Source organism: Ochotona princeps, chromosome 16 (assembly GCF_030435755.1).
Source record: "Ochotona princeps isolate mOchPri1 chromosome 16, mOchPri1.hap1, whole genome shotgun sequence".
Taxonomy (NCBI): Eukaryota; Metazoa; Chordata; class Mammalia; order Lagomorpha; family Ochotonidae; genus Ochotona; species Ochotona princeps.
The window spans coordinates 4,681,479-4,707,294 of NC_080847.1; the positions used below are offsets into that span (position 1 = coordinate 4,681,479).

The 25,816-nt window shown below is 47.8% G+C and overlaps 4 protein-coding genes across 4 annotated transcripts in view; all 4 read left to right on the forward strand.

The window, feature by feature from the left end:
• LOC101525663 (polycystin-1-like protein 2) overlaps positions 1–1,769 on the forward strand; it is a 63,492-nt gene extending 61,723 nt beyond the window's left edge. Inside the window, 1 exon segment of the mRNA XM_058674178.1 lies at positions 1,469–1,769. Coding sequence (XP_058530161.1) covers positions 1,469–1,720 — 252 coding nt within the window. The 3' untranslated portion in view covers positions 1,721–1,769.
• The window catches only part of CMC2 (C-X9-C motif containing 2), a 331,627-nt gene that overhangs the window by 240,546 nt on the left and 65,265 nt on the right, over positions 1–25,816 (forward strand). The gene's annotated exons all lie outside the window — the stretch shown is intronic.
• On the forward strand, positions 4,707–13,736 carry GCSH (glycine cleavage system protein H). Its single transcript, XM_004584052.3, has 5 exons — positions 4,707–4,980; positions 7,550–7,629; positions 9,075–9,138; positions 12,142–12,273; positions 12,903–13,736. The coding sequence occupies exons 1-5, from the start codon at positions 4,833–4,835 to the stop codon at positions 12,998–13,000; spliced, it is 522 nt and encodes a 173-aa protein (XP_004584109.2). The 5' UTR covers positions 4,707–4,832; the 3' UTR covers positions 13,001–13,736.
• Positions 16,659–21,989, forward strand: C16H16orf46 (chromosome 16 C16orf46 homolog). Its single transcript, XM_058674175.1, is given in 4 exon segments — positions 16,659–16,813; positions 17,732–17,964; positions 20,978–21,571; positions 21,573–21,989. Coding segments are annotated over 3 exon segments (1,176 nt in total). The 5' UTR covers positions 16,659–16,813; positions 17,732–17,769; the 3' UTR covers positions 21,960–21,989.

Genomic DNA, 25,816 nt, shown 5'->3' on the forward strand with positions numbered 1-25,816 from the left:
ATTTGATGATGTGTGTGTGTCCCAGATGCATCTATAAAGGAGGAAACAAACATCTATGTCCTACAAGATTCTCTCGCTCAACACAGAAGATTTCTGGGACCGCATACAACAACAATCAATTCTGCCATGGACAGACTGGGAATCTTGTGACTTAGTCCTCATTCTGGAGACCATGCCCAACCCCAGGCTTGCCCTCATCCCAGATACCAGCTGCAGATCAGGGGTTATTGCCGTTATTTTCACCCCCACAACTACCTCCTTAAACTTGATTGATTTATCAACACAACTCCAAGATTTGGGGGAAACACCTGTTGACGCCGTAAAATCCACCAACTGAACCTAACCAATGCAGTATTTCCATATATCTGCAGAGCTGTGCAACCATCACCAGTATCTAATTCTACAACATTTCCATCACTCCAAAAAGAAACCTTGTACCCAATCATAAGCACTCTTCACAGTCCAAATCTTCAGCCTCCACAAACCACTACTTTCTGTTTCTTTTGGTTTTCCTTCTGGACATTTGATAGAAATGAGATCATGCACTATTTGGCCTTTGGTCCCTGCTCATGCCACTTAACATCACATGTTCAGGGTCATCCATGTCACAGCATGTATTAATGCATCTTCCCTTTTTATGGCTAATATCCCATTGGGTGTAGAAAACACAATGGATTGTTTCCATAGTTATTATGAATGATAATGGACATTCAGGTGCAGAATTTTGTGTGGACGGAGGGTTTCATTGCTGTAAGCATGTTCCTAGGAGTGAAGTTTCTGGCTCATAAGGGAACTAGGTCTCATAGTCTCAGGAACTGCCCAATTGCTATCCTGAGAATTGCACCATGTTTCACTCCCAGCAACACTGCCAAGGCACCATGCTTCAAGAGCAGGTGCTCCCTAGAAGTGAAGCCAATGACTTAGCAGATAAGGATTTGGGGAAAGGAGGGGCTAATGTTTATATTCAGGATGCCGGCAGCCAGGGAAGTGGCAGCCTAATGCCTCCACACCCAACTTCTCTCCAAACGGGGAGAGGGTTAGGTCTATGTAGAAAAACGCAGATTTAGCCACCTGCCTACAGTCAAACAAGGGTATTCCTAGTGAGGGAAGTCTTCCACAGATCCCACTGCTAGCTGGGTCTCTATCTTGGGATTGATGTGGTCAGCACCCTGGCTTTAGGGAACTGCAAACAAAATCATCTGTGAAAGCATGGGTAGCTGCAGCTTTTCACTCCTCCCATGTAAAGTAAATAGAGCAAGCGGAAATCAGAAAGAACACAGAGTCACTTTCAAAACTGCCCTAGGGGGTAACAGGTGAGAGCTCAGAAGAAGCTAATCAGGAGCCCAGGTCATTCCAACCCCCGCAGGCTGGAACTAAACCACATGATTTACCGTGCTTCCTTTTGGAAAGAAAAAGCCCCAGAAAGGTTGGTTTCATGTATATCACTCTGTTCTTTTTTCCCTTGCAGCCCTCTGAGGAAAGAGAGATTATGGATTTGCTGTTGATGAAAATACTCAGTTTCCTGGGCATGAAATGCAAAAACAAGGATGGGACTTAGAGCAGCCCAGAGCTGCCCTCACCACCGCCCAAGGCTCTGGCCTCTGACCAGCACCTGCTTCACTCAAGGTTTAAGCTGTTCCACCACACAGCTGGGCCAGCACTGTGGGCTGTGCTTTTCAAGCATGCTGTAGTCTCGCCAGCGTATGGTTCGTGTGCATAGCAAAGCTACTTAGTCCAGCAAATAAAACAAAGCAAAACAACTGCCACGACCGTGAAAACCTGTGTGTTCAAATATATCACCTCTGAGAAACAGAACAAATACTGAATGAAGATTAGTTAAAACCTTTCAGTAGTTGTTGCCTTGGAATGATTCAGGTTTGAGGCTTTCACACTGGGCCCGAGATGCTAACGGGCACTGTGTTGGTGTTGCTGGGTCGGCTGGTGGCTCAGTAGCAGGTAGGCACTGTTCTGGCTCCCGCCCTGTCACGTGTTCACTGCTCTGTCTCTCTCGTCTTATCAGGACACCAGGCAGAGTGGATTAGGGGAGCCTACACCGGTATGACCTCCTCTTAACTAGTTATATCTGTAATGATCCTATTTTCCAATATGACCACATTCCGAAGGACTGGGAATACCATTTTCACATATCTTTTTAGGAAACATAATCTGATCTATTACTGGCATGACACCTACTCCTCCATTCCCCCGCCAAAGAATAATTTATGGGTCAAATGGATAAAACGCCAGGTTATGAACTATTATGCTGCTTTTGAAATAGTATTTATTTGAAAGGCAGAGTTACGTGGCCAGCGCCATGGAGTAGCAAGCTAAGCTTCCTGTGCAGTGGCAACATCCCATATGAATGTTGGTTCCAGTCTGGGCTGCTCCATTGCTAATCCAGCTCTCTGTTGATTTGCCTGAGAAAGCAGTGGAAGATGATTCAAGTGCTTAGGTGCCTGCCACCCACGCGGGAACTCCAGACGGAGTCCTAGGCTGCTGGTTTAGCTTGGTCCAGCCTTGGCTGCTGAAAGTCATCTGAGAAGAGAACCAGTGAGTGGAAGACCTCCCCTTCTCTTTGTAATTCTGCCATTCAAATAAATAAATACATCTTTTAAAAATGGAAGTTTGTGGATATTGAATTAAGAGATAAGTGTGGCATACATAATTTTTTAAAGGTCTATTTATTTCTGTTGCAAAGTCAGATTTACAGAGCGAAGGAGAGACAGAGAGAAAGACCAACCATCTGCTGGTTCACTTCCCAAGTGGCTGCAATGGTCAGAGCTGTGCTGCTCTGAAGCCAGGAGCCAGGAGCCTCTTTCAGGTCTCCCACATGGGTGCAGGGTCCCAAGGCTTTGGGCCATCCTATACTGCTTTTCCAGGCCACAAGCAGGGAGTTGAAAGGGAAGTGGAGCAGTCAAGACATGAACTGGTGCTGGGATCCCAGCACATGCAAGGTGAAAACTTTAGCCACTAGGCTACTGCACTGGGCCCGGCACAGATAACTTTAAAGGGAAAAACAGAAACAGAACAGCCACGTAACAAGCTCTACACATGTGGCTTGCAGAATAGCTGTCCATTCTCAGCGCACCAGGTCTGCAGAAGTTCGCCTGAGTGCACAATGTGTCATCTGCCAACAGGAAAAATCCTCATATCTGGAGAAGCTTATTCTTCCTCATAACCTGTAGCCTAGTGCCCGCTTCTCCATGATTGTAAGTATCAAACTGGCAACACTTCAGCTGTGTAAGAGGAAAACAGCCATAAGAAACCAAGCCGAGAGATGAGTGGCCCCTCTGAGACACCAGGGCAGAATGGCCACCTGCAATTTCCAGGGGTTTGTAGCAAAATACACCTTGGGAAAGCCTATGAGATCTGCACCAGGGGCTGTGACAAAGATGATCAGGTTGAAGAGAAAAAAATTTAAAGTATAATTTGGAAGCAGGAGGGAAGAAGAGAGGGTGCAGACACCTAGGGCTGGGCTGAGACACAGAGAGAGAGAAAGAGAGAGAGAGAGAGAGAGAATCATCCTTTCACTCATTGTTTACTCCCAAAATGCCCGTAAAAGTTGGGGCGGTGTCAAGCTAAAACCAGGAGTGCCCCAAGTGGATGGCAGGGTCCCCAAGCACTGGAACCCTAACCTGCTAACCCCATGCTCCATTCCAGCTCTGAGCACTGAGGCTGGATTGGAAGCTCAGCTGCCCAGGGTCAACAACAGCCTTGACGGCAGGTCCACTGCTGCCACCTGACTGCCATGAGTCAACCTGAGTGCCCAGGGCCTCATCTGGGAATGCAGAAGACCAGGAACACAGTGTTTACCCAGTGCCAGGCCCTGGTAGGGGCATGGTGGGTGGTGGCTTACTCAGAGGGAGGGGGAGCACGGTAACTCTGGGGCAATTACCCGGATGGGCAGACAGCGGGTTTATAGGTCAGGCAAAGCAAAAGTCCGTGCAACCCCGGGAGGGGAGGGGGTGGTCCAAACACACACACCCACCTGTAAGGGGCTGTGGAATTGGAGGCATTTTGCATACCAGCGTTTCTTTGCTGACTCACACCCCTAACTCCATAAATCAGCATTGGATATGAGGTCTCTATTTGATCAGAAAGACGACTTGGGCGTTTCTTGGAAGGCCTCCATCATAGGGTTGATGACCTTGTCCACACAGGGTCTTGACTCCCTCCGCCTTAGGGGCGCTCCTGCCACCTGTGAATGTCTCGCTCTGGTCCCATCTCCTGCCCACAGTGACACCCGGGATGGTCCTCGCTGTGGCTTCTCGGCTGTGTCTGTCCTGTGTGGCGACATCACTCAACAGTGGGGAAAGTAGAACTCATGCCCTGCTGCTTAGTATTTCATTTAGTCACTGGAACTGCAATTGTGTCCGCCTCCACTTAACCGAAACTCACCAGCCGGGGCGCGGGAGCGGATTCTGGCGAGGGCTAGCTGTGCACCCGCCTCTGGGCAACTCTGACCCGCAAGGGCCCGGAGCGCCGGACGCAAGGACGCCAGCCCTGCCCGAACACGCCGTTCTGGCGACGGCCACTAAGCTTCGCTCCGGCGCCTCCCGGAGCGCCGAGCCCGCCTTCCGCCCGCCCCTCGCCCTCGCCGCCTCCACCGCGCACCTGCCCGTGGTCCTATCCGAGCTCGCTCCTGGCCCGGGAGTCGCCACCCCCGAGCGCTGCCCAATCAGGCCCTGGCCCGCCCCTCGCCCGGGCCCCAGCCGCGCGTGTGCAGCCAGCTCCGGTCCGCGCCTCCCGGATCCGCCTCTCCCCGCCCGGTCCTTCCCGCCGGCCTCGGTGGCCCCGGCGCCGCGACCCCCCACCCTAGCACCGCTGCGAACATGGCGCTACGAGTGGCGCGGAGCGTGCGGGCCGCGGCCTGCAACCTGCTCGCCTCCTCGGTGCCCGCCGCTCCCTGTCCGCCTCTGCCCTGGCGGCTGCGGCCGGGCGGTGTGCGGACGCTGCGCACCGGACCGGCTCTGCTCTCGGGTAAGCGAGATGGGCACGTGGTGAGTCTGGGCCTGCTCTCTGCTGCCGCGCGTCGCCGGAACCCCTCCACCTCGTCCTGCCGCCGCTTCTGCCTGCTCGGCGGGCCTTGCGGAGCCGCTGCCGGGCCGCTGCGGGGCTGGGTAGAGTGGTCCGCCCACCCCGCCCGGGGTTGGCCGCCACCTGCGGCGCTGTGGGCCCTCAGCCGGTCGCGCGTTCTGAGGACCGGGTACTCGGTGGACTTGTGTCTGGACACCGCGAAGTAACGTTAGCGCCGCGCCTGCCGGACCTAGTCCAAGACCAAGAGGACCTCGCAGACGCAGCTCCTTCCTGGAATGGCTAAGATGAAATCCCCTGCCCTGAGCCCCTGCAGTAGTTGGGACACTGGGTGCCCCTGGGGAGACTTAGGCTTGCCTCTGTGGCTGCGAGCTTAACTCCGAACCCATTGTTTTTAAAATCTGATCGGATCAAAACGGAGAAGTTTTATCCCAGTTAGCTTCTCTTTCTCTCTCTGCTTAGGATAGATAACAGTGAATTGGCCATCTGAACAACAAAGAAAGGCTAACTGAGAGTCCTTTGGTTAAATGTTGCCTAAAATACAAATGCCCAGTGATCTTTGTTTAAGGCTTCTGTTTTTATTATATTGCTACTACTTTTTTTTTTAAAGATTTATTTTATTTTTATTACAAAGCCAGATACACCGAGAGGAGGAGAGACAGAGAGGAAGTGGAGCTGCCGGGATTAGAACCAGCGGCCATATGGGATCAAGGCGAGGACCTTAGCCACTAGGCCACGCCGCCAAGCCCGCTACTACTTTTTTTTGTAATCAGCACACATGCTATTTTATGGGGTACATACAGTGCACAGTTCTTATTCCGTTCCTAACTTCCCTAAGTTTGGTGCCTTCCTAGAAAATTGGAGATAATACACCTCCCACCTTACAGAATTGTTAGGAGAAAAAAATGGAACATCGTAACTGCTGCCCACATATATGCGTAGCCTGACCTCAACGATCAATAAGCGTTACTTGTTAATGCGTAACAGCAGATAAGTGGTGTAGGAAAAGCAGGCCAGTGTCGCTATGAAATTGTTTTGTCTGGTTGCTGACTTTGAAGGAGGAAAACACAACATTTTTTGTTAATTACAACACAAGTTTCCAGGGCCCCCTACCCTGTAGGAAAGTACTGATTTACCTCCTCTGTCTGCTTCTTTGTGTAGGTGTAAGGTCAAGGGTTAAAGGAGAAGGGGATTCCTGGTGTCTGGCAGACCCCAGCCCGGGGCCCTTTCCTCAGCTTGGTCATGCTGCTGCCTGCTCTAACCTGTGGTTACCCCTGCGATGGCCAGGGGAGGGACAGTGGTGTCCTCAGGGGTCATGTGCTTTCCAAAGGGGCATGCATCTTGATGCAGATGCGTTACAGTGTGGAGGAGTTTGGTGCTTGCTGTTGCAGGCTGTGTGTGCACAGCCTGCCTGGGCGTGAGCTCTGCAGGACGGCCTGGAAGCCCAGAGGCAGGGAGCAGAAGTGCATGGAAGGGTGGGGGGAGTGTTTTCTGTTAGAATCTATTGTGTACAAATCCTTCACCTTGCTTAGGTAAATGTCAGCTTGACCTGATGCACTCAGTTGTTGGAGGTGGGATGAAGCAAAGTTGAGCTCCCTGGCGACAGATTTTGCAACTTCTTCCACTGACTTAGCATTCAGTGTTGGGTAATGACTAGGGGGACAGGAAGCGCCAAGGGACCCATGTTGGCTCCATTCTGGTGAGTGGCACTGCCTTCTGGGTCAGGAATAAGGCACACTGGAAAGTGGCATCTCAATTAGTAAATGTTTTCTCAATCTGTTGGTCTGTTTTTAGAAAAGTGCTTGGCTTTTAGAATGTGATACACATTTCAGAAAATGGTATATGCTTTTTCAAAAGCAGTGTTAAGGGAGAATCTGACATCTTTGCAGGGTTGGGCAGGATCCTGAGGCAGGAATGCTGTGCACAGCCCTACTGGTACCAGTGAAAGGCGCTGTTCTGAGCTGCCTGCTGAGTTCTCTTCTTGAGTGAATGATTTTCTTCGGGAGAAGCTTAGATTTGATTAAGGTGGAACTCTAAGAATTCAATCCAGTTGCTTTCAGGGGGTCAGATTCCTTGTAAAATTTCACTTTGTATCAGAGTCGCCATAAAGACCTCATGGGCCAGCTCTGCCCAAGGAGACTGTACATACACATTGAACTAAATTGTTGTTTTCTCTGTGCACTCTTTAAACTGAGTCTTAGAGTCTCACCAGCGCCTGTCTGTTCTCAGAGGAACAGACCCTCTTCTGCCAAGCAAGTAGTTGTAGTTAGTACATTTGATCACTTCTTGGCCTTTGACCCAGTCAAGTGAAGAACACATTTGAAATGTGCTCCTTTTTTTTTTTCAGTGATCGGGTGAGTATTGAGGCAGGTCATCCAGCCTCCAAGAGGTGCAGCAGGTGTTGGGTGTAGCAGAGGCCGTAAGTGAGGCATAGCTGTTCCTGATGCAGCGATTTAAAAAGTGCTTGTCCAGGAGTGATGCCACTGCTCCTCTGAGATGCCACTCTTTGTTTCAGTGCGTAAATTCACAGAGAAACATGAATGGATCATGACGGAAAATGGCATCGGAACTGTGGGAATCAGCCATTTTGCACAGGTACTGTATCGCCTTGAAACTTTTGACCCTTTGCTCTCAGTCATTTGGATTGTCTCTCCCTTTTGGAAATAGCTTCCTTAAAAACCCTTAGAAGAAAATCAATCAGAGGTTAACCAAGTAAAACATTAGTTAGGGCAGTGTGGCAATTTGGAGAGACACTGAAATGTTAGTGCTTCCAAGTAGGAAACGCAGGCTGGCTTGACCTTGACCTAGTCCTTGACCTGTAGCAGCAGGATCCCCTATGGGCACCAGTGTGAGTCCTGGCTGCTCCACTTCTACTCCAGCTCACTGCTTGTGGCCTGGGAGAGCAGCAGAGGGTGGCCCAGATCCTTGGGACCCTGCACCCATGTGCGAGACTTGGAAGAAGCTCCTGTCTTTGGAGCAGCTTATTTCTGGCTGTGGCCACTGTTTGGGTCTGAAACAGTGGATGAAAGATCTCTCTGTAAATCTGCATTTCAAATAAAAATGAAAATTTGAGAACAATGAAAGTAGGAAACATCTTACTGAAGGCAGAAATGTTTTTTCTTGTGTAGTTAGAGGAGACAGAATGAGTCAGACATGGGCCAGAGGGTTGCCTGTGTTCTGTGCCTTCAGTGAAACACTCAGGTCCAGGGACAGGAAAGGGGAACCCAAATAGGAACAGTTTGCACACAGGCAAGCCTTTCCTTTCATTCAGCCTACACTTTCTGTTTCAATTCCCACCATGCCACTGATCCCACATGGAAATATTTTTGCAAAAACGCAAAGCTCAATTTAGCAAGGATCAGTGGCTCTTCAGCTAGACCTGTATGCTGACTGAGACAGTGGGGCTAAAGGGATGTTAATCTTTGGGAAGAAGTAATGGCTTTCAGAAATGGTGGATTCTCAGGGGTTCCTGTGAGGTCCCGTCCTGGGCATCCATGAAACATCCGGCCTGCTGGATACCCCTTCTGTGAAGGGGTCACCTCTAGGGATGCAGTACACATTACAGAATTGATTGGGGAGTGTTTGCACAGGAGGTTGGAATTCACTTGCCTCACGGGAAGAAGCCCAGGGCTTCAGGGGCTGCCGGGTAAGAGGGCCATGGTTTGTAGGACCAAGGAGTAGGAGTTACAGCAAATGCATCAGGAGTCAGTGCACAGGTGAACTGCACGAAGCGGGTCTGTGCTGAGGAGCTGGGAACCCAATGGGACACAGTGTGACAGTGCGGTGGCTCATCATGGCTAAGGGGCCACAGCTGGCCAGTGGCCTATTTCTTGTAGTTTCTGAGTTATGAATGGTTTTATTGTTCCTGGTGGGTTTTTTTGTTTTTACATTTTTAAAGGATTAGAAGGAAAACCAGAGTGTGGCCTGTTGAGTATAAAATATGTAAAAATATGTGCTGCTTGAATTGGGGGATTTGCTGTTTTGGCTTGTTCCTGTTTACTGGAAGGGCTTGACTTAAGGAGCTTTTCGTTTTTGTTTAGGAAGCTTTGGGGGATGTTGTTTATTGTAGCCTGCCTGAAGTTGGGACGAAGTTGAAAAAACAAGGTAAGAGTTTTTGTGCCGTGAGCCCTCATTACCTGCCCTTTGCCTTGAGTAATAGTCTGGGGTCAGTAGGAGTGCTCTTGACTCAAGTAAGAGAATATTCACATGAACGTAGTTGAACAATACAGGTGTGTGGTTCTTCAGGATAGGTAAGTAAAGGCTGACTAGCAAAGTCACCAAGGGAACAGCCTGTTTTTCTCTTTGCTGTCTTTGGGCTGCAAAATGTTTACATTCTCAGTGACAAAAGTAGGTGTCCAGAAGTGGGAATGGAGGGTCCAGCCTCACCTTAGCAGGGAGCACCTACCAGAAATGGAGGCCATTTCTTACATGGTCTTCCGCCCCTTAAACGTACCCAGCCCAAACTCCTTTATCCCATATATCCCATGTGCCTGGTTTTGAGACCTGGTTTCTGACCCCGGCTTCCTGCTGATAGAGACCCTCAGGCGGTGGAGAAGACCCAAATGACTGGGCTTGTGCTGTCCACATGGGAGGCCTGGGGTGAGTTTCCGACTCCCAGTTGTGGCCTCAGCCTAGCCACCATGCAGGCATTTGGGGTAGGAACCAGCCATGCGGATACTCCCGTCAGTCGCTACAAATAGAAACTCTCCCCTCTCTAACAAAACACAGAACTCCTCAGGAGACACCCTGCTGATTTCTACACCATAGACGGGTGAGGGGGCACATTGTTTAAATTACTGTAAATCAATCAGTTTGTTGCCTTTGTCCAGTATTGTCATTTTGAGACCCATTCACATTGAATGCTCAGTGGTTTATTCTTATTATTGTGTGATAGTCTATTGTATGGATTAACCATATTTTTTTAATCACTCAGTTGATTTTTTTGTTATTTATAGCTTTTTGCAATCTTGAATAAAACAGCTATAAACGTGCTTGTAAATGTATGCCTTCTTTTCTGTCGAGTAAACAAAGGGAGCTTCAAAAAGCGTATAAATTTCTCATGGGCCTGGCATGGCAGCCTAGCAGCTAAAGTGCTTGCCTTGCACACGCCGGAATCCCACATGAGCGCTGGTTCATATTCCGGTGGCCTGGGAAGGCAGTAGAAGATGGCCCAAGGCCTGGGGACCCTGCACCTGCATGGGAGACCCAGAAGAAGCTCCTGGCTCCTGGCTTTGGATTAGCTCAGTTCCAGCTGTTGCGGCCACTTGGGAAGTGAACCAGCGGATGGAAGAACTTCCTGTCTCCTCTCTATATGTCTGACTTTCCGGTAAAAATAAATAAATCTAGAAGCATGTAAATTTCTCAGCATAAGCTTCACCAGGTTCAAGAAGTAGTCAGAAGGCAGCAAATCGGGATGCCTGTTATAATCCATTAAGCCTCTCAGAGCTGCCCTTGTTGGAGGTGAGAACTGAGCAGGAATATTGTATTGCTGCAGCAGGGCACTAGGGAAGAAGCATCCCTAGAATTTTTCTGTTAAATCTTCAGCTTTCTCAAAACTCTTAATAATAAGCAGAAGTGACTGGTACTCGACCCTGTCAAAAGTGAACAAGCAAAATGGCTCGAGCATCCCCAGAAACCTGAGTGGTGACTGCTTGAACCACTTGTGCCGCTGGGTGGTCACTTCTCTTAGCTTTGTCTTTAGGATCACGCTGGGAAAGCCATGTTCTTTTCCTCTTACAGTTCTTCCCAAGAAGTGCTGCTGCTTCTCTTGTTTAAAATCTCCAGTGAGAGCTCTGTCTTGACTCTTCCAGGTCTCACATATGGGATGCTGGTACTTGAAGGCAGAATATTAGCCAGTTGAGCCATTGTGTCTAATAGTTGCTTAACTGTTAAAGATATTATACTTTCTAGTTCTGGGGTATCCATTCATAAAATTCCTCTGTACAGGCATTATCCCAATATCCGAGAGATCTCCTATCTGCTGTTCACCCTCCAAATGGCTGCAACAGCCAGAGTTGGGCCTGTCGGAAGCTGGGAGCCAGCAGCTTCTTCTGGGGCTCCCACTTGGGTGCAGGGGTTCAGGGAATCGGGCTATCCTTTAGTGCCCTCTGAGATGGAGCAGCTGGGACTTGAGCCAGCACCCACATGGGATGCCGGCATTGTTGGCAAAGGATTAGTTGATTGTGCCATGGTATCTGCCCAGGTGGCCCCCTGTAATAGGATTTCAGCCCTAAATTTCCACTCTCTTTGGTAGTCCTACACTCCATCCTCTGACTCCTCAGGCAAGGGAGACTTTGTGTTCTTCAGGTGGAAGAAAGTTCCCAGGAGAGAAATGGTTTAAATAAAGCTCTTACTCGGATCACCACTGCCATCACTCCCCTTGCCCCTGGTTTAAATTGAATTATTGATTTAGTAGTAATATTTAAATTTTTCATTTTCTTTGAAAGGCAGAGAAAGGAAACTATCATCCACTGGTTTACTTCCCAAATGGCCACAACAGCCAGGCTGGGCACCTGGAAGCCAGCAGCCCAGAACTCAGTCTGGGTATCTCACTGGGTGGTGGGGACCCAAGCGCTTGAGCTGGCATCTGCTCCTCTTCAGGGCGCATGTTAGCACACGTGGGGGCTGATACCCACACACTTTAGTATTGTTGCCAGCACATCACGACAGTCGCACCAAACCCCCCAACCCCCTTTTTGTCAATCTGCAACACCATCATATAATTGTTTCTTGTATTTGTTCAGATTTTATCTTTGTTATCTGCAGGAAGATGGTCTGATATGAGGTACATCACCATTACTGGAACCTACTAAAGTTTTCATTTTTTTCTGAGCCACAGTAAGTTGAAAGTTGAGTTTCACTGAACGTAAACATAATGTGGTATATTCAGGGACATCACCACTTGTTCGCTGTGTCCACAGCAGACAGGGCCGCATTGCTAAGGGTAGTTTGTGCTTCTCGTGAGTATGAACATGACAGAACCTGTGGATTTATTTTTAGAGAAAATCAGATTTTTTTTTTAAATGATAATGAGAAATGCTCACTTTTCCATAATTTATATTTTTTACTCATTGGTGTTTATATTTTCTTTAATTTTTTTCCATTTAGATGAATTTGGTGCTTTGGAAAGTGTGAAGGCTGCTAGTGAACTCTACTCTCCTCTGTCAGGAGAAGTGACGGAAATCAATGAAGCCCTTGCAGAAAACCCAGGACTTATTAACACGTCTTGTTATGAAAATGGTAAGTGGCTGCCAGGAATTGTTCGAGGGGTTACTGCTGCTGCTAACATTTAATCCAGATTCCAAGCAAGCCTTAACTAATTGTGACTTTAGCCTTTGCTGCTTAGTTATTGGACATAATTTTCCTTTAAAAAGCAAAATAGAGGGCCCTTCATGGTGGCCTAGCAGCTAAAATCCTCACCTTGAACGTGCTGGGATCCCATGTGGGCGCCGGTTCTAATCCTGGCAGCTCCACTTCCCATCCAGCTCCCTGCTTGTGACCTGGGAAAGCAGTGGAGGATTGCCCAAAGCTTTGGGACCATGCACCTATGTGGAAGACCTGGAAGAGGCTCTGGATTCCTGGCTTCAGATTGGCTCAGCTCCGGCCGTTGCAGCCGCTTGTGAGGAGTGAACCATCGGATGGAAGATCTTCCTCTCTATCTCTCTTCCTATCTGTATATCTGCCTTTCCAATAAAAATAAATATAAATCTTAAAAAAAAATCAAGCAAAACAAAGATTAACTATGTACATAAGCTTATGGTAAAGATTTCTGACGCTAAAAGCTTTGATTTACTGTGCAAAATTCATAATGCCGTATTTATGGGTTCCTTAGTTGTTACTCAAAAAATAAGATGATTTTTTGGTTGCAGGTTGGCTGATCAAGATGGCACTGAGTAACCCTTCAGAACTAGATGAGCTAATGAGTGAAGAAGCCTATGAGAAATACATCAAATCTATTGAGGAGTGAAAGTGGAGCTCTGACGTGAACTACTCTTGGAGTAACTGAATCCAGCACTGCTACTTTAAGTTAGTGGTGGACAGAGGACTCACAGTAGCAACCTTTAGCAATAGTGATGGCAAGAGAGACTTCTTTCGACTCTGCTCCTGGGAGAACATGTCCCCTAACTTTATAATGACCACAGATGAACACAATATGCACCTTTTTCACACCTCATGACTGTTACACTAGGCTCTAGGCACTAGTATTCAGAATGCATGAAATTAGTAAAAACTAATTATATAAATAATTCAGGATGACATTGTTATCTTAAGCCTTATATAATATCACTTGCTCATACCCAACCATGAATTGGGGGGCCGAAATGCAGTGGCCTTTCCATTGGAACCAACGAGGAATAGAGAACAGGTTTTGGTAACTGTACAATGCCAGATAAAGACCACCACCACCATAAATTTGTAATATACTGCATTTGCTGGTGCTATTTTATACAGTGAAGCAGCAGCTGCGCAGCAAAATTCAATAAACAATACAGTTTTCAACTTCCTCATTAATATTTTTTATGTTCATATTTAATATAGTGATTTGCTTAGTATCTATGAAGATAATTTTAACTCATAGGAAATTATTTTTTAAAACAAATCTTAAGCCATAGCAATTAAAGGTTACCAGATATGTTTCCTTTTGGTTCCAAATCGTGTTCTTTTTGAGTAAAGATGTAATCACTAGGTAGAATTTAGTATTCACTTTTGTCATTAATGTAAACCAAAAGAAATCGCTTTGTTTTCATCCTGCTAGATGGGAGGACGGGGAAAACAGTGAATGGTCAAGGTTCCTTTCTTCCTGTATCACACAGCACATGATGTTGACATGTTCAGCTGCATCCAGCTGGCTTTCCACAGAACGATGGGAATAGAAGCAGCCATAGCGTGGGGCTCTGTGAGGTCCAGCATCAACTCAGACTCTGGGTGCTCATCTAGGGTCAAATGGTGTTTTTAATTGGCTAGCACAAGGAATAAACTAAAGGAGTCAGCTGTGATAGTTTGGGGGCTTACTGAATAAATATACAAATTAGGACTGATCAAAATCTTGGATCATTTTCCCAGTTACTGTAAGAAAAGGGAGCTATTCTGGGCCCGGCGCAGTAGCGTAGTGGTTAAAGTTCTCACCTTGAACGCGCCAGGATCCCATATGGGCGCAAGTTCTAATCCCGGCGGCCCACTTCCCATTCAGCTCCCTGCTTGCAGCCTGGGAAAGCTGTCAAGGGCGGACCAAAGCCTTGGGACCCTGCGCCTGCATGGGAGACCCAGAAGAAACTCCTGGCTCCTGGCTTTGGATTGGCTCAGCTCTGGCTGTAGCAGCCACTTGGGGAGTGAACCATCGGACAGAAGATCTTCCTCTGTCTCTGCTCTCTGTGTATCTGCCTTTCCAATAAAAATAATTTTTTAAAGGGAGCTATTCCAATTCTGCCACCTTGTGGTGGTGAACATACAGCAACTATGAAAACTTGGAAGTGGGTGGGTAAATGACCTGCAGGTCTTCAGCAGAAGAGAGCATTTGTACAGGCCTGTCCCTCGTCCCCCCACTCGCAATGGCCGTGTCCCTGTAGACTCCATCTTTGCATCCTGAACAGCAGAGTACCCCTGATACCTGCCTCCCTGTTCGCTGTGATTTATTAGGATACATAATCTGGCTCTGCTTTGGGACTACACACAGAAGCCATACATTATCCACTCCCCAGATCGGCACAGATTTACCTTTTTGTTTTGAAGGTGTTCTTTTCTGTTCACTTTCTTTGCCCAAGCTAGGTAAAATATCAGTCACTACCACCATTTCTCAGGTAAGAATGGTGCTGGAAACAGTGGGTACTACAACAGCTGTGTTGAATGTGGAGTGCCAGGGTTTCACTCCAGCTACCAGTCCTAGCTCCCTGTTCTTGAAGATCCTGAAGGGAGCAGGGACGACCACGTAGGAGACCTGATGGCTTCCTGGCCATTATGGGCATTTCAGGATTAAACCAGCGGTTGGGCAATTGCTGTGTGTCTTCAATATGTAATTTAAAATTTAAAAACAAATGACAGGATGAAAAGTAGTTCTTTTTAAAAAGTACTGAAGTTGGGGTTTGGTGTTGGCACAGTGGGAAAAGTTACTGCTTATGCTGCCAGCATCCCGTTCTGGCTGCTGTTGTGTGTCCTGACTGCTCCACTTCCAACACAGCTTCCCACCAATGGCCCAAGAAAGCAGCAGAGGATGGCCTGAATCCGTGTGGGGGTTGCAGGAAAGGGTCCTGCTCCTGGTTTTTCTGGCTCCGCTCCAGCTGTTGTGGCCATCTGGGGAGTGAACCAGAGGATGGAAGGTCTCTGTGTCTCCCTCTCTGACACTGACTCTCACATAATTGGAAATTTTGTTGGGGAAGCAGCAAGAACTTGTGGCTGAGAGCACAACAGGGCGTGGAGGCTGAACAACTCAGGCAGTTTTTCATTCTCTCCCCAGAGCCACTTCGCTCTGGCAGAGAGGGCAGCTGGTGCCAACTAGCTCTGTGTACTATTCAGGGCATGAAGCCGATTCCACTGTCATTTCTGCCTAGAGTGCTGCCCAGTGCATGGCTGTGATTAAATTGGTAGCATTTCTCTGTCCTGTGCCTTTTGCATTTTTAAATGGCCTTAATAGAGTTGCTTAATCAAACTTGTGAAAATGTTTCTAGTAAGAGACTAGAGATGTGAGTCACGTTGAAAGTGAAAACCATCGTTGCCACCTGGCAGGTAGTTGAGGGAAGTTGATAGCCTTGACGTACAAGGATAAAAAATGAGGGTGATGTCCTCATATCAACTAAGCAAGTCAGAATTTATTACTTTTCCAAATTTCTGTAGTTTTCCTGGGGCTTATGAAGACAATACCAAGGCTGTCCTACCAAACCTCCCGCCAGTCTCTGTTCACGTTAAGTGGAGTTTATTACCCATTTGCCATGGGAATCCAGCTCTGTATACTTGTGGGTTGGCTCTGACTCCATCCGTGAGTGAATCGTGAACATCGCTGGCAGGTGTGAGGGGAGGACCAAGCGGCGTTTTGTGAGGTCTGGTGGGGCCTGTTGGTCCAGGGACGTGGAGCTGTTTTTCTCTACTTGCATAAAACATGCAGCAACCACGTCACAGGGATGGCCATGACAGAAACTAGCAGGCGCCCCCAACGCCGAGGGGGCAAGGCTGTGCAGCTTTGTCCCGGCAGCTGCAGCTGTAGTTGTGTGGGTCCGCAATAAACCGGGCTCCCTTTGGGCCCACAGCTGGGGCGGCGGTGTACCTGGGACAGGTGCACCGGTGCCCTTGTGCCCTGGCGGGAGGTGTGTATCCAGTCTTCTCCTGGACGCCAACTGTGTGGCTGGAGACAGCTCGCGAGAATACCAGCGGTCCCTACCCCGCCACGTGTCCGTAACCCGCGGTAACGGTCTGCCAGCGGCTGTCTGTGCCGCCTTGACCAGCTGGCTGGGATCCCGCTGAGCCCCTCCAGAGGGTGTAAGCGGCCGCTTCCTCACCAGGTAAGGCCCCATCCCGCTCCTCACAAAAGGAAGTGACACTGGGGGGGGGGGGCAGAGGAAGTGAGGACCCGAAAGCCGGGCAGGACGAGGGAGTTGTGGCCACCACCAGAGGAAGGCGGGCAGGCGGATGTCGGGTGGACCAGAGGAGCTCCTCCAGACAGGGCTACCATGGGAGAAGGGGAGAACCACGGGACTGAAGGAGCCGGGTCGCTGGAGGAAAGGTGGGCCGTGCCTGGTCTTCAGCAGGGACAGGTGGCGTGTCACATTTGGGCAAGAGAAAGCTTGCTCTGGTAAGCAGTCCAATACCCTTGGGAGCTTGATCTTACATGCTATCCACTGCTTTTCATCATTGTCTTTTGGAAGGCTACATTAGTAGAAGCCTTACCAGAAGCCACTGCCTACCTGATTTCTTCTTGTCTTTGCATTCCCTGGTTGTGTGAGATAATTTAAGTGGCTCCTGGAGTGTGTGTACACCAAGAGAATACCTTTGTCCCATTAGTACGCACACAAGTTCAAGGATTAATTTTGATTGAGCCACCTTAGATTAGTTATGAACCTTTTTTTTGTACTGTTTTAGTTATCTTAAAGATATCACTCAGTGACCATTTTTAGCATAAGCAACTGTTATCATTTATTCCAGAACATTTTCATTTCATGGCTGTCTGGTCCCCACTCGTCACTGCTCTAGAAATCCTAATTTCTATGACTCCATGAACTTGGCTGTTTTGGGATGTTTCCTGTGGTTTCAGGTAGTATTGTGGCCTTTTGTGCCCAGCTGCTTTCATTTGCATTCTGTTTTCAAGGTTAATCCCTATAGCATATACCAGAACATTACTGGTTTGCATGGCTCTGGCTCATTTTGTCCATTTACCCATTGGTTGATATTTTGACTTTTTTCCCCTACTTTGGGGCAATTCTGAAAAATGCTGTCTGAACATATATTTGAGTAGCTGTCTTCATTTCTCGTGGGTACATATCTAGGGCAGAATTACTCAGTTATGTGGACATTCTCTTACTTTTTGAGGAGCTGTCAAACTGTTTTCCAAAAATGCACTAAATTCCTGCTTTCAATCGATCTACTGTAGTGTTTGTTCTTAGTTTATTTCTGAATGTGTCTTACAAATATTTCACTGGACTTACTGAATTTCCTTCTGACAACAATCAATATATAAAGCTATGTTCAATCTGCATTTTAAAAAAAACTTCAGAAAGAAGATGTTAAAAACTACAAGTGGCCTTCCTGGTAATGGATCTCTGTCAGAAGAATGAGACGTCAGGCAGCAATGGCCCCCACGGCACCGAAGACGCGGAACTAACCTGCTGTCCGGACGAGAGGACTGAGAGGAGTCAGGTGTGCTGTCTTCTCAGTATCAGTGACTTGACGCTGGAACAAGATGGAGAAGCCAACGAGTTTGTCATTGGAACTGGCTGGGAAGAAGCAGTGAGTATCTTTCTGAGTTAGATCTTGTACATCGGAGTGGGATTGCAAGTTTTTCCCCCTGGAACGGTGAGTATTACAAAAAAAAAAAAAAAAAGTGCAGTCAGTGAAAAAGAGAAATGCCCGCCTTTGAGGTGAATGTCTCTGATAACACAGCAGTGCCCATTGGTGTGGCCCCTGGAAAAGTGAACAGCATAGAACTAGTTGCTTTAATCTCTTATCAGCCTTTTGGTCACCATCTGAAACAGCTGAATTAATAAGCAACCTCACTTCCTCAGTGAGGCACCCAGAGAGGATATATATAATGTATATAACTGAGTCAGAGGAACAGAGCTAAGGGTAAACAGATGTGTACTGATGAGGGCTCCTGCAGTTCAGCGTCTGCGAAGTCTCAGGCCAGAGATCCTGGCATGCCTGTGTCACGGCTTTGCCCGAGGCCACGGCCTTCAAAGACGGGTCTGAGAGGTTGCAGGTGGGAGGCCTGGAGCTCCAACATCCAAGGATAGGAGCAAGAGGATAGCGGCAAGCACACCGATCCTTCTGCCTCTGTTCTCTCTGGAAGGTGTCTGCCTAAAGCGACGTCCCACACACTCCCAGCCCACCAGTTGATAGCACACCCATGGGGGATGTTTGGGGGTTGCTGCTGCGGTAAGTTAGAGCCACTAGCCACAGTGCCAGCATCCCATGTGAGCCTTGGTTGAAGTCCCGACTGCTCACATCTGTTCCCGCTCCCTGGGCAAGCAGCAGCAGATGGCCCATGGCACTTACATGGGAGACTCGGATGGCATTCCAGGTTCCTGACTTTGGCCTGGCGCTGGTCTGGCTGTTATGGCCATTTGGAAAGTAAACCAGCAGATGGAAGATTGTCTCTGTCACTATCTCTCTCTAACTCTGCCTTTCAAATAAATAAATCCTTTTTAAAAATATATATTTATTTTTATTAGAAAGTTAGATTCAGAGAGGAGAGATTTAGAGAGGAAGATCTTCTGTCCACTGATTCACTCCCCAAGTGGCCAGAATGACCGGCACTGAGCTGATCCGAAGCCAGGAGCCAGGAGCCTCTTCCAGGTCTCCCTCACAGGTGAAAGGTCCCAAGGCTTTGGGGCGTCCTTGACTGCTTTCCCAGGCCACAAGCAGGGAGCTAGATGGGAAGCAGAGCTGCAGGGATTAGAACTGGCGCCCATATGGGAATCCCGCACGTACAAAGTAATGACTTTAGCCTCTAGGCTACTGTACTGGGCCCAATAAATAAATCTTAAGGAAAAAAAAAAAGTAGTTGTTGGCCAGTTCTCCAAATCATCTTTAGTCAGGTCAGGCAGACATGGGGAATAACGCCTCACCACTGGTGACCCAGGCCTCTGACTGGGGAGCCGCCCACCCAGCGGTGGGGCCAAGGCCTCCAGAGAACAGGTTCCCTCCTGGTGAGGCAGAGCCCTGTGGATTCGTTCTCGTTTGCTTTCTTTTTTTTTTTTTTTTTCCCATTATTTGGAAAATATTTTATTCTCTAATCAAAGCCATGTAGATAAGACCTTACATATTTAATACATTGCATTACTTCTGTACAAATGGGAGGAAGAGTGAACATTTCTAGAGCAATATGGTTGCTAACTTCTGTGCAATGCCAATTCAACAGCGTGAACTGGGATACCCTGGGATATATATACAGATATAATGACACACATGTAAATATATATTATACATACACCACTATAGACTGATGTATATATTATACATAAGTGTATGCAATACTTACATATATGTGCAAATATATTATTATGTATACTATTATGTCTATAATATATATCATATATACTAGTATCAGCAGTATGTTATATATCAATAACAGCAATAGCTTTTCTAGGTTCTGTAACCATGAACAAAATTATGAAGCCATCTATCACAGTCCATTTTTTAAAAGATAAAAATAGTGCAACTTCCTGCCACCAAAACAAAACAAAGTTCTGTCACTGTTGTGGTACCTGGCACCATTTTTTAATATTTACTTCTTTGTCCTAGAAAGCATTCTAGGACGACATCATTAAAAGTACTGTGATAAAGCATGGACATTACTGTGTATCCTACAGCAGGTGCGAGATGTACTCACAGGTATGCAGCCTTGCTGTCCTGCACCTGTAGCACTCAGAGTACACCATGAAAAAGACCTGAGTGTCAGAGGACACCTGCTTAGGTAAGATCTCCTTTCATTAGCAACACAGACCTAGATACTCACTGTTCTTCATGAACGTCAGCTAAAGAGCCATGAAAACAACAACAACAACAACACGATTCTTACAAAGATTTATCCTGACTAAATGAGGGCTTAAACTATCCTTAGAATCAATGATAAGATCCTAGCTGTAATGCTCGAGGGGCTCTTGGTCTAATCCAGTGATTAAATGTAGGGTTACTAGATTGAGTCAAGAATAGGCTTCCTGGTAAGTGTGGGTTTCAGATGAACAGCATCTAATTTATTTAGTAGATCTCAAATGAGATCGTGCATTCTCAGGTGCCAACCCTGTTTTACCGGTGACCTCAGTGGCTAAGTCGGCCAGGGGACTGAGTGCGGGTGGGTGTTCCATGTGCCTTGGGACGCAGGACTCCTGGGTCCAGGGACATTGCTTCTGCTCATTGCTTCTCTCCAGATCCTGCAAGCCACAGCTGTCCTCATGCATGGGCACCAGACTGGCAGGACAAGGAACCCTTGGGTGGTGAGACAAAGTGTGAAGAGTTTTGATTTTCACAGTTCTGAACTGAATGTGTATCTTGAAAGAAATATGAGCCAGCACATGAGTGACCATTTATACATAGTTTTGCTCAGTATATTACTTAATAAATACTGTTGCTAGTACATAGGGTTGACAAATACTAGTTAATATGATGCTAAAATAAGTATTAAAAGTTGTTAAAGGCCAGTAGGTTTTCAGAGAAATGCTACTTTGGCTAGGACTGCCCAGGTGTAGCTGTGTGCTGAAAAGGGCAGTACTGGTGTGAGGGTAACTTGCTGCTTTCTTTGCAGGTCCAAGGCTGGGGAAAGATTTCTCCAACTGCTTGCATCTGGCCCCGGAAGAAACTAAAAAAGGCGAGGGTAGGAGAAAGTGCCCACAGCAGCTGTCTGCTCTGTCTGCACCTCCCCCAAGGAAGCCCTGAGGCCAGACCTGCAGGACCCAGGAAATTGGAGGCTGGGGCTGCAGCTGAGGTAGGCTCAGAGAAGGATCAGAGCAGCCCCTCCCAGAGTCAGGGCCCCCCCCAGGGCTCCAACACTGCTTCCAGGGATATTAGCAAAATCTACTTTCCCACCTACATACATGGAGAAAAAAAAAGCCTGCAAATCAAGGAGTTTATTTGGTGCATGGAAGACTGGGCCATCCCCAAGACTGGTAGGGGCAAGGCACTCAGGAGTCCCGGCGAAGGTGCCAACCGAGGGCTCTCCATCTCAGACTCCCTCACTTCCAAGGCTCTCTTGGTTCTGCCTCCCCTGAAAGCTTCACCCCCAAACGGCTTGGATAAGAGTAAGAACTTTTTGTTGCAGTTGGGAAAGAAGGTGCCGAATGTGGAAAAGGATGAGTGTGTGGTTCGTGCATATGGGTTCAAAACAGAGTTGGCGGGTGAGGTACAAGAGTCCCGGTAAGCTGGCCAAACACCTGAAGGTCAGTGACACGCTGCCTTTTCTGTCCCCAGGGGCCCCGACGTCCCTGCTGTCCGATCCCGAGCCGTGTTCCCTGCCTGAAAACAAGCAGATGTGCCTGCCCAACCCCAGCAGCGCTCACTACCTCACCACCCTGAAGCTTTTGCAGAAACAGGGAGTGCCAAACTACAAGGCCAGATTCCGAGCCAGGATCCCAAAACCTCCCGTGAGCACTCATAAGCACATGGGCATAGGGTCTGGGGAGGAAGACAGGTCCCAAAGGCTGGACACCAAAGTCTTCCCCAGGTCTCTCCTGCCGTCCCTCACAGTGAGCAGACTGGTCATCCCCATCTCGACTCATAGGTTCCTCTGAGCTGTCACAACAGAATGTTCCAGGAATGAGCGTGGCTGGCATTCATTCTCCTTTTCCTCTCCCGTATGGATTCTCTCTTGCCCAGTCTGCACCCCATCCTCTCCTCCCTTCTCCCCTCTTCCTGTTTTCATAGTAGAAATTGAACCTCTGTGGATTACTTTGGATTTTTCCTCTAAAACACCTTGTTTATGTGATGCCTACTTTTGCCATGTACAGCATGCACACCAGTCACCCAAATCTGTCTTCTGCAACTTCAGCCCAGTCAGACTAGGCGGAAGAAGGGGAGTTGCAGGGCCTGTCTCCGCACTGCCTGCCTCCCTCCAGGGCAGGGCTGACAGAGGCTCACTCTTTCACCCCTAGTGCCTTAGCTAAGCAAGTAGCTTGTTTGCTCATTCTTGTATCAGGCAGGGAACTCATTTTCTCTTGCAATGAAGGTATGAAACACTGCTTTTATAAAAATTTCAATCTTTATTTGAGAGACAGAGAGGGAAAGATGGAGGTATGGATATGTAGAGACAGACTGTTGTAGCCACTAATTTATTCCTTAGATGCAGCAGCTGGAGCTGGGTGAGGGCTGAAGCCAGGAGCCAGGAACTGTCTGGGGCTCCCATATGTGTGTGGGTTCCAGGAACCCAACTCTCAGATTCACTGCTATTGTTGGGGCTCAAACCCCACTCCGGTATGAAATGTGGGGGGTCCGAAGTCACTAACTGTCCAGTCCCTGATATGTCACTTTAATGGAAAACTCAAGTCAGGGTCCAGGTAAATGTGCTTCGTCTCCTGGGGCGATGTCTGAGGGGACAGAGTACCACATCTGCAGTCTCACACCAACCTCTGTGTCTGGAGGTTAAAGCCGCAGCTTTACAAAATCCACCCCGAGAAGCAGGTTGAGACTAAAAAGCTGTTTGGGAAAATGGAGTCCTGTGATTACTGCCGCCTGATGCACCCTTCCATCCTCACCTTGCCCGATACTGGGACGCCCTCAGCCCCGGGCACTTACAGAATGGGACTCCCTTCTGTTATCCCAGTGCATATTTGTTAGGGTTGTATGTAGATTAAACATTTACAGGTATTTTTAAATCCCAAGAGATGTTTTTATATAGACAAATGCTCTGTCATGCTACTTTGACATACTAGTAACCACTAAGTCATTTTTGATTGCATCATTTGAATTTGCCTAAAGTGGCTTATACTTGGATTCTGGATTTGCAATCCTGACTTGATGGGATAGACAGAATTTGAGTGTAAGCAATTGCTTTCCATACTTGGTCTTTGTCATATCCTGTCGGTCCAGGTCTTTTGCTCTGTTGGTTGTGTCCTCAAAGCACCAGAAAGGCCGAATGATATGCTAGGACAGTCGTTAGAGCATGATTTGCACCGTTTGGTGTTGGACCCGAGGCACTGTGGGAGGACCTGCAGGCTCTGGCAGTTGGCCACCTGAGCCAGTGGTTTTTGAAGGTAACCTTTATTATTACTACTATTATTATTTTAAAGATAACTTATTTTTTATTGGAAAGTCAGATATACAGAGAGAAGAGACAGAAAGATCTTCCATCCTCTGGCCTGCTCCCCAAGTGGCTGCAACCACCTGGAAGCTCCACCCTCCTCCAGGTCTCCCATATGGGTGCAGGGTCTCAAGGCTCTGGGTCGTCCTTGCTTGCTTTCCCTGGCCACAAAGCAGGGAGCTGGATGGGAAGCAGGACCACCGGCATTTGAACCAGCGCCCGGGATCCTGGCATGTGCAAGGAGAGGAGTTTAGCCACTAGGCTACTGCACCAGGCCCAACCTTTATAAATATATAGCAAAGTCGAACTTATAGAGAGGAAGTATAGAAAGATCTTCCAGCCACTGGTTCACTCCTCAAGTGACCACAATGACCGAAGCTAGGAGCCAGGAGCTTCTTTTGGGTCTCCCACATGGGTGTGGGGTCCCAACACGTTGTGCCATCCTCCACTGCTTTCCCAGTCCACAAGCATGGAGCTGGATGGGAAGTAGAGTAGCCAGGACATGAACTGGCCGCCCATATGGGATCCTGGCACATGCTATGTGAGGATTTAGCCACTAGGCTACCGTGCCAGGCCCTGAAAGCAATCTCTTAAAGCAGCAGATTAATGATGTAATGGTCTGTCCAAAGTGCTTGAGAGTGAGAGTGTCTACTAATTGGAGTGAAGGCCAGACCCTGCTTGGCCTGGAGAATTTATCTTTGAGAACTCAACGAAGCTTTAAAAACACTGAGCTAAAGTCCAGTGGATTTCCTCCTGTTGTTCAGAGGTTGTATATTCTACAGATTCAGGTATAAACACATAATCATGTAGAATTGAGGGCAGAGGGTGTCAGGTTCCATAAAGAAGACCTAGATACACTGAAGATTTGTAGTTTTTAGTCAGATTGATTTATAAAGAACATCACATGATAATAAAATACCATGTATGGTAATTAAACATGCTGACAGAGTGTCCCCAGAGGTGCATCCTGTGGCATGCGCTGCGGCAGTCGGGGGACAGAGTGTCCCCAGAGGTGCATCCTGTGGCATGCGCTGCGGCAGTCGGGGGACAGAGTATCCCCAGAGGTGCATCCTGTGGCATGCGCTGCGGCAGTCGGGGGACAGAGTGTCCCCAGAGGTGCATCCTGTGGCATGCGCTGCGGCAGTCGGGGGACAGAGTGTCCCCAGAGGTGCATCCTGTGGCATGCGCTGCGGCAGTCGGGGGAGGGTGTCTGCAATGCAGTCCCTCCCAGTTCCAGCCCAGCTCCTTGGTTCCTTGGTGAGGTCGCAGGCGATGGACCAAATGCTTGAGTTTCTGCCTCCTGTTGGGTAGCCTGGGATGGAGTTCTGGACTCCTGGCTTTGTCCTGGCCTGTTATTGCCAGCATGTGGGCAGTGAAACGTCCTTTGGATGATCTCTCTTGCTCTGCTTTGCAAATTAAAGACTTTTTAAAAAGAAGTGTCATCTTGGACATTTTTATGGGGCAGAGAGACTTTAAAAAACTAGTAATTATGAAATTCGATTTCAGTCAGCATTGAAAATAAACAGTATTTATGGCAAATAACCTAAATAAAGCTTCAGTAAATTTTAGTTAGTATTAAAAAATAGTCTATATATTTGTTAAAATCGGGGAATGAAAAAAGTAAACTTCAAAAAGGATTTTGAGCAAATGATTTGGCTAACAATGTAATGTATCTGCTAGAAATACCCTCTGTGGGGCCTGGCATGGCAGCCTACTGGCTAGTCTTCACCTTGCATGTGCCAGGATCCCATATGAGTGCCAGTTTGTATCCTAGCTGCTCCACTCACCTTCCAGCTCTCTGCCTGGGAAAGCAGTAGAGGACAGCCCAAGGCCCTGGGATCCTGCACCTATGTGGGAGACCTGGAACAAGCTACTGATTCCTGGCTTCAGTTTGGCTTGAGCTGTTGCGGCCACCTGAGGAGCGAACCAGCACACACAAGATCTGTTTTTCCTCCTCTCTGTAAATCTGACTTTCCAATAAAAATATTTTAAAAAATGTCCTGTGTGGATGGATGAAGGCAGTCTTTCTGGGCCTCTCTTCAGTCCTCCAGGCCATGGCGTTGGGGAGAAGGGATGTGCAGGCAGTGGGCCGTGCATGTCAAGGCCCAGAAAATCATTTGGTCTGTCCTGATCAAGGGATAAATCCCACAACTTGGTTCCTAAAGCCCTCAAATACTTGCTTCTTCCTCTCTAAGTCTGAGAAGCACACTTTACATGGAACAGTTACATGCCCTTCGGATTTGTATGAGGTGGATTTTTGTGTGCAGGTTTGGGTTAGACTCAACCTAAACATTCTGAAATTGAGGCCAAAAAGGACTAAGTAAAAACATAATCATTTGCTAGTATTAAAAG